The 17,265-nt window shown below is 34.8% G+C and overlaps 1 protein-coding gene across 1 annotated transcript in view; it reads right to left on the bottom strand.

Moving 5' to 3' along the window:
• Positions 1–17,265, bottom strand: part of CWC27 (CWC27 spliceosome associated cyclophilin) — a 140,766-nt gene that overhangs the window by 56,735 nt on the left and 66,766 nt on the right. The window contains exon 11 of the mRNA XM_084882169.1: positions 4,651–4,754. Within this exon, the coding sequence (XP_084738295.1) occupies positions 4,651–4,754 (104 nt within the window). The remainder of the gene's footprint in view (positions 1–4,650; positions 4,755–17,265) is intronic.

The following is a 17,265-nucleotide window of genomic DNA, read 5'->3' as shown; positions in this document are numbered from 1 at the left end:
AGCTCGGCTCCTGCTTCCCCCTGTGGGATTGCACTGACCACCAGGGGGCAGCTCCTGCATTGAGCATCTTCCCCCTGGTGGTCAGTGCGCATATAGCAACTGGTTGTTCTTGTTCCACTGCAAAGGTCACTTAGGCTTTTATTATATAGATTTTTTAATCTTGAGATATATAGCTAATATAGTCATACATTTTATGAATTTACCCTCTTAAAAGGTACTCTCTCTGACTTTTATTATTATTTAATCTTTTTTGAACTTAGAACCAGATAATCAATTTGTTAGCACCCTGACCAAAGTAAGAAGCAAAGAGTATTACTGGTTTAGTAATACTGATCCAAGAGGCTTTCTATGAATCAAGGGCATATACTTTCAGTTTCCTACATAAATGACATTAAAAGTTAGTACATAGATTAAAAGTAGACTATAGGAAAAATAGGTCTCATACTTCTGGCCCCTAAGAAAAATAATTCAAGAGTACTTGAAAAAATGAACTACTTTGAAAAATGGATTTTTGCTTAGTTTTCTCAAAAAGAGGAATTAATTCTATATGGTATTGGACATAGCACAAAGCTAACATTCCAAAGGGATTTCTGTTTCTTATAAAAACCAAGATTGAGCTACTTTAACATTATAGTTAGATAGATGAAAAGTAGTCAAAAACTATAGATACATTTTCACAACCTATCAAAACCTGAGGGGCCCTAGTCTGACTTAATCCAGAATTAAAAAGTTAGTTTGAAGAAACCTGAAATGGACCAGTGCAATTTGAGAGGAACTAAGCACCTCAAAGATGTGCTTTCTGAGGAGGCTTTAAAATTCTTTCTTGATTTACAGGCTCCGGTTGCCCCTTCCTCCTCTAATTTCTTGCACTTGCCATAGAGCAGGTATTGTGTGCTTAGAACTTTGAAAAGAGGATCTGACACCTTATCTCCCTAAAGCTGATTAGAGAATATGTCCAAACCTATATCTCTAAGTGACTATGTGCAGTTTGGTACTAGTTTGATATGATGAAAATAAAAAAAAAAAACCTGGGAAGTACTTAAAAACATAATTTAATGAAAAGGATTATATAGTTTATTAAAGTACTTGACAGAGCCAACACAGGAAACTAACTCTGTCTCCAATTAACTACCAATCTTATTTAAAATTTATTACCCCCCACAAACATCCTCTTTACAAGCCTGGGTGATTTACAAGGGGACTAACGAGACTCCTGGGTTGCAAACAGAACTGTCCTGCAGCACATCTCTCCTGACAATGCTGTCTCTAAATAAAACACTACACTCTTGTTTATCCACATTGGGATGTTACAGCTACTGCAACTCTGCATTCAATAAAGATATGTAACTCCTTAGAATTTTAAGTTCAACTTCATGCTACTATAAAAATTCTAATTATCTATACTAATAAAAGAATAAGATGCAAACTGACAGTACCATCATGACACCCACCAGCCAATCAGGAGTGAGTATGCAAATTAACCTAACGAAGATTGTGGGTTAATTTGCATACACAGGTGCTGAGCAGCCTAGTACACTTGTGTTGTTGCCGTGGTGTTGACAAAGGCATTCCGCACCACCCCAAGCCACTCCAGGCCTCTGTGAAGTGTGGGAAGGTGGAAAGGCGGCTCTAGGCCAGAGCGAAAAGGGGGCTCCAGCTGGAGCAAAGGCAGTGCTGGCAGCCAGGGGAAGGAAGACCCATTCTTGCACAAATCTTTGTGCATCAGGCCTCCAGTATGACTCTAATAATGATTTTATCCCTTGACATTCTGTTTCTTTCATTTACTAATACTTCTTTTATAGATTATCTAAAGCTTTTAAAAAGTAAATAGATGGCAAACTAATAGCAAAATTGAACAGGTCATGATCTTCTTCTTATGCAGATATATAATTATATCCATTTTTTTACAATATCCTTATGATATAAGGAATATCAGATCTTGAGCTTTACTAGGAAAACTGAAAATGCCTGGTCTTAGTACTTTTCTGTTTGTTTACTTTTTTAATTTAAATTCTTTATTGTTTGAAGTATTACATCTCCTTTTTCACCCATTGACCTCTCCCTGGCTGCCCACAACCTCCAGCATATTTCCTCACCCCCCTACTGTCTGTGTCCATTGGTTATTCCTATATGCATGCATACAAGTCCTTTGGTTAATCTCTTACCCTCTTCCCCCCTCACCTTCTCCCGCCTCACACACACCTTCCCCTTCCTTCCCTCTGAGGTTTGATGGTCTGTTTGATGCTTCTGTATCTCTGGATTTATTTTTGTTCATCAGTTTATGTTGGTCATTATATTCCACAAATGAGTGAGATAATATGATATTTATCTTTCTCCGACTGGATTATTTCGCTTAGCATAATGCTCTCCAGGTCCATCCATTCTGTTGCAAAATGATAAGAGTTCTTTCTTTTTTACATCAGCATAGTATTCTATTGTGTAGATGCCCCACCAGTTTTTTAATCTACTCATCTGCTGATGAGCACTTAGGCTGTTTCCAAATCTTGGTTATTGTAAATTGTGGTGCTATGAACATAGGGTGCATATATCCTTTCTGACTGGTATTTCTGATTTCCTGGGATATATTCCTAGAAGTGCGATTACTAGACCAAAATGGAAGTTTCCTTTCCTGTTTAGTTTTTGAGAAACTATAATATTCCAAAGGATTCTTATAATTATTTGTGTTACATATAATGAGCACTGAATATTACTGTCAAAATTACTATGAAAAATAAAATTAATGTATTTTTAGTCCCTTTGGATTAGCAGATGTAGTCTATGCATCCAGATAAAGATTCCTGGGAAAGGTAGGTCTATATTACAATTTACTACACTCCAAAACATCCACATGGCTCTCTTTTTTTTTTATATTGATTATCTACTTCTAAGTTAATTGGCAAATTAAATTGCTAGATATAAACAAACAGGAAAGTACTAAGACCAGGCATTTTCAGTCTTTTCATATCATGTTCAAAAGACCAAATCATACAGAGTTGCTATAATACTCAAATAATTTAATCTTGGACCAAAAGAAAGTGGCTTACAAAAGCCTGATATGTGGCCATATAGCTCAAACAAGAAATCTTTCCTGAATATATTCAGGAGGGTATTCAGCTTAAATAACACTTTCCTACTTCTTTTTATGTGAAAATCTTACCATGCAAATGCATTTGAGAACCTCTGGATCTATTCCCAGAGTTTACATAATTCTAAACTTGGAGCATCTGTTGGCTGGGAAGATAGGCTAAGTTCTACATACGTTCAAGGATGCCTAAAATTCTACTTTGTTTCCACAAGGCTATTCAGTGAGATGACTCATGGTATCATTTTCAATCTTGGGGAAGAAAGATTACTAGACTTAAAAACTGCAAAAAACATGTAAATATCAAGTAAAATATAATGTTTACTGAAATTCATAAATCTTTCAAACTAAATAATTTTCTATCATCTTATCAGCAACATCTGTCAATTTTAAAAGATCAAAATAAGTTTAGAGGAAATATAATCCTAAGAAAAAAGTAATCCATAATGCATTATAGATAGGAGCTAAATATGAATTTCGTTAAGCATTCTAAGAAGATAGTGACAATATAATATTGCTCCTAGTAGCACTCTTAAAAATAATAGAATCAAAATAAAATGACCAACTTAGTGTTCACATTTTGTTTCCTAAATATAAACTCCAATAAGAGAAACTGGAGTTCCTTGGAGAAGTGCTTGATTCCAGGTGTGCAGAAGGCAAAACACAAGATCAGGCGGGAGCATCTTGTGCCAGAAAGTAAGAAAGAAAGCAAAGGATGGGGCAGGATGAAATGACAGAGGCCAGCCAGAAAAAGCTACTACGGGTGAATGCTGGTATTATTTGAACAACAAAATAATGACAGTTTGGGATTAAAACACAGAATAAAATAAATGTGTATAAGCCATACAGACATAAATAAGTAAATAAATAAATAATAGAAGAGAGACCTCTCTCTTACAGAAGAATTCCAAGTAATAAAAGTAACAGGGATCAGGGACATACAAACTCACCATTACAACACCACGGTAAATAACTGTTGACTACAGATAAGATCCACCCATGGATGATGATAAAATTGGTGGGAGAAAGCTTGAAAATAAACCAAATATTTATATAGTCTCAAGGCATCTTCCCCAAATACTTATAATCTCAAAGGGAAAAAGAGTATTTTATAGTGTAGCAGCTCAGCAGACACCACTTTAACCATGTGATCATGGTAATATCACCAGTAAAAAGACAACAGACATCCTGTTACCTCTGATATAATGCACTTAGGAAGGACATATCACTTGTGTGGCAATCTTGCCCCCAAATGCATAATTTCAATATTAACATGAGAAAACACCGGGCAAACACAAGGTGAGACATTCTACAAAATATCTAAGTGAGAATCAGGAAACATGATGGAACTCTGGATGGAATCATAAAACAAAAATGACATTAATAGGAAAACTGGTAAATTCCAATTCTAATAAGGTAATTCTAATAAAGTTTATAGTTAGTTACTAGTGCTGTATTTATATTAATTGCTTGGTTTTGACCATTGCACTATGATTACACAAGACCTTAACATTGAAGGTATAAGGAAAGAAGAAGTACCAAGTTAAAATATAAGCAAATATCCTTACCTTCACTTGATTTTTCTGCTTGTTTTGCTGCATTTTCTACTTTTTTTTGTTTTGCTGCTAAGAGTTCCCGCTTTAACTGTCTTGCTTCTTTTCTGAGCTCTTCACTATAAAGCAAAAACATCATATAATTATAAAATATACTGAAAGTTGTTTAGCAAAAACAAGTAATTTATTAAATCTCTAAGAAAAACACAGCTTGTAATGTAATTCATTTTGTTTATGTGTATGTGTACTTGTGATATGGAAATATACTTAAAGGATATTTTTAAGTTATAATAGCAATCAATCTATATATATAAAAGGCTAAGCAACCAGCTGACCAGCTGACTGGCCGACCGGCTGTTAGGTATGATGTGTACTGACTACCAAGGGGCGGACGCCCAACCTAGGAGCTGCTGAGCAACAGCAACTTTGCAGAGTGCCTTCTCCCACTCCAGGACCCCTTGGAGTGTGCCGGAATGCTGGTTTCGGCCCAATCCCCGCAGACCAGGCTGAGGGACCCCACCTGCTGGAGAGACCCCGCTCACTCCACAGATACTCTTTGAGCACTGGCACCGCTCCGGGTGCGGCCGGCAGGGGAGGGATCTCAGGTGGTTGGCTCTAGGGCATGACCAGCCATCTTGCCCAGTCCTGTTCTGCCAGCCACCTTCTAATGAATTTCCTTTCAATGTGCACTAATCCGCGTACTGAGCCTCTAGTATAATATGAATTATTATAAAATATACCTCCTTTCAAGTATATCAAACAGAATTAGGTAAGTGATAAATGACCCATTGTTTTCCCACTAATTTATTTGCAAATTTAACATCCTACTATAAGTTTAATAATTTGTGGAGGGCCAAATCAAAGTAAAAATTTTAATATAAGTATTATTAACTAACCCTGGGCATACCCAAAAAGATTTGGCTTTAAAATTTACTGAATTCCTGAACTGGTACAAATAACTACCATTTATTAAGCAATTATTACAAGTTAGCTGCAGTGCTAAAATTTTTATAAACTCAATAAAAATTTTAATACCTTTTAATACCCACTTAATACCACAATTTGGCAAATAATTTCCTCTTCTGTGAAAACTACCAGAAGAATGTATTCTGATGATGAATACAATCATATATTAAAGGCAAAATGAATGTAAATGGTGGCTTCACTGTAAGCCAATAGTTAAATGACTAGTTTCAACAAGCCAGTTTTAGGACAGAAGATTCAAATTCATGCCTTGGAAAAAGTATTACCTTGTGATGAACGCTTAGGGTTACTTGTGAATAATCAAAACTATGCATTTTATATCTGTAAATGTTAAACATCCACTCTATTTTCAACTAAAGCTACAGTGTATCACAAAGACTGAGACAGACACCCATGTGAAGGTTTAGTGGAATCTTAAGTCCGAATAATTCTATATTAATTCAACCTTTATTTCTTCTTCCTAATCTCTAAATCTAACATATATACTAACATATATATTTTACCACTGTTCTATAATAGTTACCAAACTGATGGGTCTTACAATGTCAGTGATTCAATTCTCTTTTTACCTATTTCCCACATCAAACACACACAGCCATATTATGTATCTGCTTGGCCTCCAAGATCCTGAATTCTGAAACTTTCCTTCTGATTAACATCTATTTGTGTGTGTGTGTGTGTGTGTGTGTGTGTGTGTGTGTGTATTTCATTTTTTACAGAGAGGAAAGGAGAGGGATAGAGAGTTAGAAACATCGATCAGCTGCCTCCTGCACACCACCTATTGGAGATGTGCCCGCAACCAAGGTACATGCCCTTGACCGGAATTGAACCTGGGACCCTTGAGTCCGCAGGCTGACACTCTATCTACTGAGCCAAACTGGTTAGAGCTCTATTATTATTATTATTATTTTTTTTTAATTTTCTTATTGACTTCAGAGAGGAAGGAAGAGGGAGTGAGAGATAGAAATAACAATGATCTGAGAGAATCAGTGACCAGCTGCCTCCAGCATAAGCCCTACTGGGGTTCAAGCCCACAGCTCAGCATGTGCCCTGACCAGGAATCGAACGTGTCACCTGCTGGTTCATAAGTTGATGCTCAACCATTGAGCCACCCTGATTGGGCAACCTTTTTAGCTTTCTTCATCGTTCATTTGTCTGAACCTGTGCTTACTCTTCTAATAACAAAAGCCAAATTCTGAACAGTAGTTCATGGTCTACTGGTCTTATCCTAAGCTCAATTGGCTCTCCATCCATTCTGGATGATTCGTTCAGCCATTTCATTGATATACTCAATTGCACCTTTCGTTTTCTTAACTTGTTTGTCCTTATGGATACATCATAATCACCTAGAAAAGCTTGTTAAAACAACTCCCAGAAGACAAACCTGTAGAGAACATGATCTCTTTAGATATTGGATGTTGCCTGGGAATTTGCTTTTGTGACAAGTTCCTCAGGTGATTCCATTATGCACTCAGGTTTGGGACCCAATGCATTAGGATCTTACTATAGAAATTATCTCTCTTTCATACAACTTCAAGCACTCCTACTTCAAAGATCCTTTTATACAGCCAACAAACATGATCACATTTCCTTGGACTGTGTTCCAATCAAGTGATTATTATCTTCCCAAGTGGACTCCTTGCCTGAAAGAATAGTTTATATATACAGCCTACTGCATCAACCTCTAACTTCTTAATCTCTTGCAATCTATCCTTTTTATACTCTATTGAAACTGCTTCTGTATCAACCAAATTCAATAGCCTTTGTTCAGTCCTCCTCTTCCTCTTTGGCCTATCATGCAATGATATTAACCACTTCTTCCTTCTTGAAATTCTATCCTAATCAGACTTATCTACCACTTAAGAGTCTTGATTTGCCAATTCTTCTCCTAGTTACTCTTTTTCTTCTCATCCTATAATTGTTGGCATTTTCCCCATTTCCATACCCTGTACACTGGTATTTTTATCTAATCATCACATAACATGAAGTATCACCTTTACATACGTTATTTCCAAATCTAAATGTTTTGCCCTGATTTTGGTCCTGCATTTGTAACTATCTATTACAAATCTCCATGTATATTAGTACTGTCCAACAGAAATGTAAGATACATACATTTCCTAACAGCCACATTAATGGTAAAAAACAAACAAACAAACAAACACACACGCGCACACACATACAAACAAAAACACCCAGGTTAAATTAATATCCAAAATATTTTTCAATATATAACCCATATAAAAATATTACTTTGATATTTCACATTCTTTTTAGTGCTATATCTCCTAAATCTGGTATATACTTTATACATCTCAATTCAAATTAGCCACATTTCAAGGGTCCAGATCTAGAGGAATAGCAGAGGTTACATGTCACAATAATTACAGAAGCTTACGTCCAAACTTGAAGTCATCTCCTTCCTGCCCTAACCTGTTCCTTCTTCTGAAGTCCCTAGTTGATTGTGGAAGCACTTTTTGTTATAACCAGACTTTAAACTTCCACTGGGACTGTCCCTGCTCCCGTCCCCTGAATCACTGTTGAAGTACGTCATTTTCCAACCTCTCTCACATATAAATACTCTTCTTGACTTTCACCATCAATGCTTAGGTTAGGTTCTCTTTATGTATTTCTTAGATAAATGTAATTACTTCCTTATTTCTTGAAGTTATATAAACACAGGGAATAGCAACCACATCTTTGTTCTGTTCACTAAATACCCTTATCTTTTTATTATAATGACTTAAAACATTTTCACTTTGGTAAGTAATTCAGAAATGTAGATAGTGTTTTCTGGTGACTAAGGTTATTCTTAAAGGTTAAAGAGGAAATGCTGTGTGGTGGGTGAATAAGCATTATAAGAGTAATTTGAAGTATGCAGAGAATGAGAGGCAATGAAAGCATAAACCTTAGTACTATTATAGAAGCAGTAGAGCTTCTATAACTTTGGATTCAGAAAATCCCTTCCTCTCCAAAAAACTCAAAAAAGACAAAGTGAGATAAAAAAGAAGGTCTATACTGATGATTAAAATATGCTTCATTATGCTGAATTTTTCATGTGATGAAGAGTTTACAATATTATCATAATTTTTTAGACTATTCAAACAACACCATTTGTTAGTATTGTGGGATCCATGACTCTTGGAATGAAGTGCAAATTTCTAGTCTAGTCTTTAGATTGCAGTCTGATATTAGGGTTCCCAATCTTTTTTTTTAATTTCTTTATTAATTAAGGGTTCCTAATCTTATATTTCCTGGACCAAAGCCTATCCTTGGGCACTAGAATATATTGAAATGTGATATAATGGAAATGAAAATTATAAGCCTGGACCAAAGCCTATCCTTGGGCACTAGAATATATTGAAATGTGATATAATGGAAATGAAAATTGTAAGCCTGGAGAATACTGCTTACAAAGCAAGCAAACTATGGGCTGGCTTTTGAGTCCAGACAGCATTTATCTGGCTCCCTCAGAGCCTAATTTCTGCTTGTACGGCAAAAGAAATGGCTTCTATATTGAGTGGAGGTAAGGGGTAAGAGATCAACCAAAGGACTTGTATGCATATAAACCTAACCAATGGACACAGACAACAGGAAGTGAGGGAATAAGTGGGATGTAACGGGGAATGGGGACACATATATAATACCTTAATCAATAAAGAAATTTAAAAAAAAAGAAAGGGCTTCTATAAACTATTAACTCTAAGCTAATTAATTTTTTTTTCTAATAGTGTGTTTCTAATTTGAATTCATTTGAATTTTAATGTGATTTGTATGACATTGCCATTATCCACCAGATAATTATGCATTGTATATATACATATAAATTTTGGAAAATACAAAAGAATATTAAAATGAACTAAAAGAGTTCACAAGTTCACAGATTTATTTTGGAGCTTATAAAAAAGTGAACATCTTACCCAACACTCTAGCTCCATTTCCTAGAGGTAATTACTATCAATAGTGTGTGAGGATAACATTCTAAATTGTTTACGAAAACACACATGCATACATAAACATGTATACATATATGCATGTATTATTAAACTTTTTTCAATAAAAACAAAACCATGCTATTTAATTTTCTATAATATGCTTTTACTCTTTATCTTTAAATATATATATATATATATATATATATATATATATATATATATATTTTTTTTTTTTTTTTATTGATTTTTTTACAGAGAGGAAGGGAGAAGTATAGTGAGCTAGAAACATGGATGAGAGAGAAACATCGACCAGCTGTCTCTTGCACACCTCCTATTGGTACATGCCCTTGACCAGAATCGAACCTGGGACCTTTCAGTCCGCAGGCCAATGCTCTATCCACTGAGCCAAACCGGTCTTGGCACTCTCTTAATATATTTGGGACCCAGCCAGTATAGCTCAATGGTTGAGTGACAACTATGAACCAGGAGGTCACGGTTCAATTCCCAGTCAGGGCACATACCAGTCTGCGAACTCAATTCCCAGTACAGGGTGTGCAGGAGGCTGTCAATCAATGATTCTCTCTCATCATTGATATTTCTATCCATCTTTCCCTTCCTCTTTGAAATCAATAAAAATATAAAATATATACATATTTATGGATATACACTCTAAATCAGTATATACAGATCTCTTCTTTCTTTATAGAACATGCCTTAATTTATTTAACCCATGCCTATATTGATGAAGTTTCTTGTAATTTTTTGCTATTACAATGAACTTGCAGAAAGCATTTTGGACATTAGTTTTGACTCATGCTCTTATACTAATATACAGCTTATTATTAGATGGAGAGTCCAGATTACTCTTCAAGAAGGTTGAACTGATTACTCTCTAACAACAACAGAATGTATCTTTCATATCTATCTTTTGCTTTGCACTAATAATTTCTATTTCCTTGAGGTTTTCCTATTTATGTGATAATTCTTCCTCTGAGCTTCAAGATACTTAATTCAGTTTTCAACAATGTTTTTGAGTTCCAAAATCTCTTTATTTTTCTGATCGCTTTTTAGTAATGATTTCTCTAGTCTCCCTGGGTATTTACTTATTTTCTTTTAGTTATTTTTATTTATTTCTTTAAGGATACAAGAGTCATCCATTCTGATTGTTGTTTTATAATATTTTTTAATCTTATATTTTTAATGTAATATGCTCTGCTCCAATGACAGAAAGAATTCCTTTTAAAAATCAGTCCAATAAAATATCAGCAGTCTAGAAATTATAGTAGCTTTTATATATTTAATAATAACAAATAAACTACTAATTCATTCTACAATTTCTGAAGCATTTCATATTCATTTGGTACCATTCTGAGTGACAGCACAGAAATCAAAATGAATATGGAGGGGAAGAAACCTAACTTCAATAGATCGTTTAAACCTGTTTCTTCCCTCACCACTTACCCTTTTTAATAACCTGTGATCTAAGCATTTTAGGGTAAGAAGGCTGAGGCTTATAGAGATTAAGTATTTAGCCTGAAGTCACACAATCGGTAAATGGTAGAGTTAGAAACGAAAAATGAGATTGACTGATTTCTATGCTCTTTCCATTATATTACACTGATACTCTGAGAAAGTCTCCAAGGGAGTCTAAATTCCAAGGAGGGAGAGACATAGGCCAAATACATAAAGAAATAACAACAGTACATAATAAAAAGTGGTAACTGCCATGACAAAGAAATGACTAACGCATTTGAAACTCAGAGAAGGAAAGATTAGCACAGACTAAATAAAGGATGGCTTCACAGAGTAGCATGTGAACTGCTATGAGAGATGAATAGGAGTGAGTCATATGGAGATACAGTGAAGAAGATCCAGTGTGCCTAAATCAAGACAGAGAGATGAGAAAATCCAGGTGCATGTTAGAACATTATGCTAAAGCATGTTTTAAAGGAGTTAGGGGGATAGTAACAAAGGATAGAGCTAGGATGAGAATCTGGGGCAAAGTCTAAATACTAAGCATTTGTGAGTGGCCAGGTGAGAATATTTTCCTTCAATTTTTTCACACCTTTGAGCGTGTGTGTGTGTGTGTGTGTGTGTGTGTGTATAAAAAGAGCAGTTAAGAAATTTTGTCTTCATTTTATCCACTCTCCACCTATTTTAATACTTTACTATAACCCATATACCATATTTTCCGGCGTATAAGATGACTTTTGAAACAAAAAAAAAGTCAACCGAAAATCGGGGGCAAAAGACCAAAATTGCACAAAAATTACCTGCAGATCTTGATGGCAAAGTAAGTCTTTTCTTTGAAGTGGGGGGTAGTCTTATACAGCGAATATAGGCCTAAATCTATGTTTTAACTGTAAAATTAGGGGGTCGTCCTATACGCCAGAAAATACGGTACTCCTTAGATTGCTGTCTTCTAAGAAGTAACTCATGATCTCCTAATCAAAAATTTCAACAGCTTCCCTTTAGTGGTAATGTAGACCTTAAGAGAATCTGACTTTGTTGACCATCTTACCTCAGACCCTTTGCTATCCCCAGACATACCAGACCTCCTCCTCCCCTGTTGATATTCTTTCTGTTTCCAGTGGTTTTACTCTTCCATCTCCTGCTCCTCAAATTTAGGTGCTTCTCAGTTGCCTAGTCTTAACCCTCTTCTTTTTCTTTTCTCTCTCTCTTTAGAAATTTCACCCACATTCAGTACTTCAATTCCATTTATCTCAATGCAGTCATTGTATAAAATCAAGATCGTTGGCCTGATGTTCTTGATGCATTTCACTTTTAAGCTAAAGTTTATACTTCTAAATGCCAGATGGATACCTCTATTTAGATATCCCATAAATGCAACAAGTTTATCATTTTAAAAGTCAGATTGATAATTTCAGCTCTTCAAAACCCACCATCTTATTTCTATCTTTCCAATTTTTTTTTTTATAAAATCACCAGAATGCTGGCTGTGAGGCCCACCTTTGGGCACTCCCTTACTTTCTATAGCTGATAAGTAATCACCCTTCTTCCTATACAAAGTCTCTTCTTTTCTGTGATTAGTAACAGCAGTCTGGGCTTTCATGACTTAACTATTACAGTGTTTCCTATTTGGTCTATGTGCTTCTGTTCTGATGTTTCTTCCATTCATTTTGCACACTTATGCCAAATCCTACAATTCTACTCCTCTGATCTTCAGATATCCCCAAATCCTGCAGAATTGTGCACTAATTACTTTTCCAAGCATTTAATTCTCTCTCATGAGCTACCTTCAAACTACTTTTTCAACTTTATCTCTCACATATCTTCTATAGTTTTAATAAATTTCAGCAAAAATATACTAGTCATAATTACTTTGGCAAACTTTAGGCTTCAACACACCTTGGCAAACTCTGAACTAGAGCACACATACCCCTTTGTTCATACTATTTCCATGACCTAAAATGGTCTTTCTTCCTATTTCTGCCTACTAAAATCTTCCTCATCTTTTAAGGTTTCCTGGAGAATGTGGCACTTAAGCATAGCCTTCAAGCATAGTTGCCAACCTCATTGAGTGTCAGTTCTTTTATCTATAAATTGTGACTATATTCACTAAATGTGTTATAGTAAGACTATTAAGAATTAATATTAGTAAGAACACTTTCTGGTGCTTAGGAGGCAGTTTTTTAATGATAAAATACAACCAACTCATAACTGTAAAATTACAAAAGCAATCCTATGTAATAAAGAGGGACTATGCTAATTGACCATCACACCTCACAAAGATGGTGGCACCCACAGCTAATAAGGAGGGAATATGCTAATTGACTGCCATGTCCTCAAATATGGTGGCACGAACAGCCACAAGATGGCGGTGCCCAGTCTCCTTAGCTCTGCTGAACAGCAGGTGGGTGGCTGCCTATGGGCAGCTCCCTGCATGGCCTGCCTGTCTGTCTCCGTGGTTGTTGCTGCGGCAACCTGGGAGTAGGCAAGTGGGCCCACAGGCAGCTCCCTGCAGAGCCTCAGCGAACCGGGAGCAGTGAAGCGCAACCTGCAGGCAGCACCCAGCACAGCCTCCTGCTTGGCAGCTGCCGCAGTGTGGAGCCAGCAGGCCCCACAGAGAGTAGAGAACCACGGGGAGCAGGTCTAAGCCATCAGTAGGACATCCCCTGAGGGCTCCTAAATTGGAGAGGATGCATGAATTTCGTGCACTGGGCCTCTAGTTATAATATAAATGTGAAAAGTGATTATACTCTGTAGATCATTTCATTTCAATTACTTTGGATTTAGGATCTTAAAGCCCATTATCTTAGGAAATGGTGAGGTGTAGAATATAGTCATCTTCATCTTAGATACAAAGAAGTAGAGTGTAGAGATAGTGAGAGATTTTTTTCGATATTGCCCAAGTCTGAACGGTAATCCTGTTACAGACCTCCTAATTCATTATGCAGTTTCTCACTTAATCAGCTAACTACCCACTGAGTGAAAAGTATATTTAAACTTGAGTACCTCATTTTTAAGCTAAATATTTTTTATGCAACAGAAGACACTGACACTCTGAATAAGTGACTACATGGGAAAATTTTCATAACTACAGTATGTTTATTGGACTATTTATATTACTTTATAAAAGAGTTTGAAAATCTTGCAATTTTTTAAAATCATGCAGCTTTTCAATTTGAAATTGAAGACTTAAAATGGCAATGGCATAATTTTCAGTCAGTTGTTATTTTTTCCCAGGTGTTTTTCTAATTTTCTTTTAGTTCTAGAAATGTGCCTTAGAAAATTCTGAGTTACATCTGTTCTTTGTACTTATGTCATAAGAAATATCTTAATATAAGAGTAAGCTCAAATATTGACCTTCTCCAATATACACCTTAAAAAGAAAAGGTAAAGTTGTCAAGACTTAGCGTTTGATAAGTTTTTTAAGAGAACTTTAATCTACAAAAATGTATGAAATATGTATAAATTTATTTTATAAGACAGTAAATGAATTTGCTTAGAAACCTTGTTAAAGCAAGCTGACAGATAAACACATGTCCATTACACTGTTTTTTTTGGATCATGGATGTAACACTTGCAGTTAGCTTAAGTTTGCAATTTCCCAACATCTGATAATAATTCATAACACATGAAAATGATTGAAAACCAAACAGTACGCCCTTCCTGGTTTTTAGTCTATTGTTTAATAACAAAGGTATCAAATCTGTTTTTAATGAAACAACAATTTGACTGTTGATGAAATAATGAAATAACCATTAAAAAAGGCCATTATAGGTATTGGGACTATAGATGTAAGAAATGACTTTTAGACTTTGGTATCATCAGCAGTAGCAGAGATGCATATTTACCATATATCAGTAAGTATCAGAATATGCTGTAGTTTCTACATAAATTTTGAAAATATATACACACATCCAGAAAATATCTAACCAAATTAAATCAGGGAACTCCCTGTGTGTCCAAAGCTCTGTTCTATGTATTATTAGTAGTATGGCTTTAGACAACTAAGTTAATCAATGTTAAGCCTTAGTTTTCTTATCTGGAAATGAAAATAAGAGAAAGGCTGGAAGAAAACAACATGATCCCATGGAAATTACTTAGCATTTTTTAATATGTGCTTGGTCCAGAATATATACTTATCATCAGTTAGCTCCTATTATTACCATTATTGTTCTCACTTCTACCGTCAATACTACTTTTATTCTTACTACTTAAGAAACTCAGTTACAACAAAATGAGACCTTGGGCTAAATAAAGAGATTAAAAAGGTGAATCCTTCTATTTTTCTCATAGGTGCATAGATTTAAAAGCTTACTGATGCACTGCTTGGATTAAAAACCATATACTATAAAAATGGAAAATGTAACATTTAAAAAATTAAAAAATTATAAAATTCTCATATCCTAATTCTGGTCAGTAACACTTGGAACTGAATTGCTTATATTCTTTCATTATAATCTATTATACTTGAAAGGTAAATATTAAACATGACAACAAAGAAATCTCTATATATATTTACATATATATGTTCACTAATTTTATGAGAGAGACTAACAGAACCTATATTATTTTACTCTAAGTGATCCTGGAAAGCTTCTATCAGAGGATAGCATTCAATCTGAGAGATAATGTTCTACAGGCCCTTTGTAATTTGTTAGACCACTATATAGAATTGAAAAACTATATGCCTATCAGTAAGTACACTGCAATTTGGAAAGAAGGAGAAATTTAACATATAACACCTGTATACTTATAATCTTATTCCTTTCATTTGAAAGATCACATTTATTTTTAAATAAAAAGTTTGACATCAGATGTAGATTGTCATTAATCTTTGTAAGATCGCTTTCAAATCTTAAAAAATGGTATCATCTTTTCCAAAACAGACTAAACAGGACTGAATATTGCATAAAATCGTAAAATGTCCATGACAATAGTAGATGATACTATTATTCTGTCTAAATACCAAGTAAGGAGTTCAGAATCAAACATGTTATTTCACAGCAAGAACTTGGCTTAGCCCATATTTCACAGAAGTGGAGCAAATTTGTTGTGGCAGAAATTTGGTCTTTATCAATGTGTCTACTCCTCAATCCAACTTTACAAATGATATTAACTCAATATGAAAAACAAATGAGATTTCCATTTCCAGTAATGCAGCATACTGGTAACCTGAAAACTCTCTTGCAATCAAATACCTAGAAATGTTGAATAAGTACATTAAAAAATACTTTTAAATGCATATCTTACTTAGCTTAATAAAAAGGAAGGTGTTGAAAAATAAGAAAAGAACTGAAAACCAGAGTGAAAGCATCAGACCTATTATTGGTACACTATGAGTTACTAGTCTCAGTAACCTAGGAAGGCTGAGTTTGTTTGTTTTATCTTTTATTTTGTTGCTTTAGGGAAGATAGAGGAGGGAGAAAGACTGAGTTTTAACGTGGGGTTTTAACAATCATGATTGTGCTATTCCTACACACAAAGTAAGGATTCTCGACTCATTGGAAGATGGGAATAAACACATATACAAAAAAAGCTTGTCTGTCTCAGGTTCATGCAGGTAAGCAGGCTCTCAAGCTAATGGATATTCTTATGGTACTATATACAGAATATTTTTTTATTAAAATCACCAGTGACAGTACTCTAATGCACCCCATAGGACCAAAGGTAAATGCTATCTGAAGGAAGAAATTCCCAATCTAGATTTTACAAACTTTAAAGAATTCTAAAATAAAATAGCTCCTATAAAAAAATATTTCATAATATACAATGAAACAGGGAACAACAGATAACAGAGCCTGACCCTCAAATCTTCACAAAATGCAAAAATAAAACAAGCATGCTTATTATATGGAGAGAATTAAAGAAAATTAAAAAATTGAATGTAAGTCTACAACAATAACTGGAAAAAGAATCAAAAAAACTTTTAGAAGGGATGAATAGAATAACTAAAGTTAAACTCAATGAAAAGTTGAATAGCTGAAAAAGAGAGAGTAAATTAAAAGATATTTGGAAAGCATGCATAGCTTTGAGTGAAAAAAATTAACTCTAAGAGGTTAAAAGACGTGGAAGACAGAGTGAGAATTCCACTACATGTATAAGTGGAACTGCAGAAAGAGAAAACAAAGAGGCTAAGAGTGAGACAATAATATCGAGAATTATCAAAAATTGATGAAAAGCTTCAGTCTTCAGGTTCAGTAAGCTCAATGAATTCTAGCAAGATAAATAAAGAAAAATTCAA

This window comes from Pipistrellus hanaki (genome assembly GCF_964339955.1).
Source record: "Pipistrellus hanaki genome assembly, chromosome: 4".
NCBI lineage: Eukaryota > Metazoa > Chordata > Mammalia > Chiroptera > Vespertilionidae > Pipistrellus > Pipistrellus hanaki.
The sequence above is the reverse complement of the archived record's forward strand: the minus strand, read 5'-3'. Positions and strand labels throughout refer to the sequence as shown.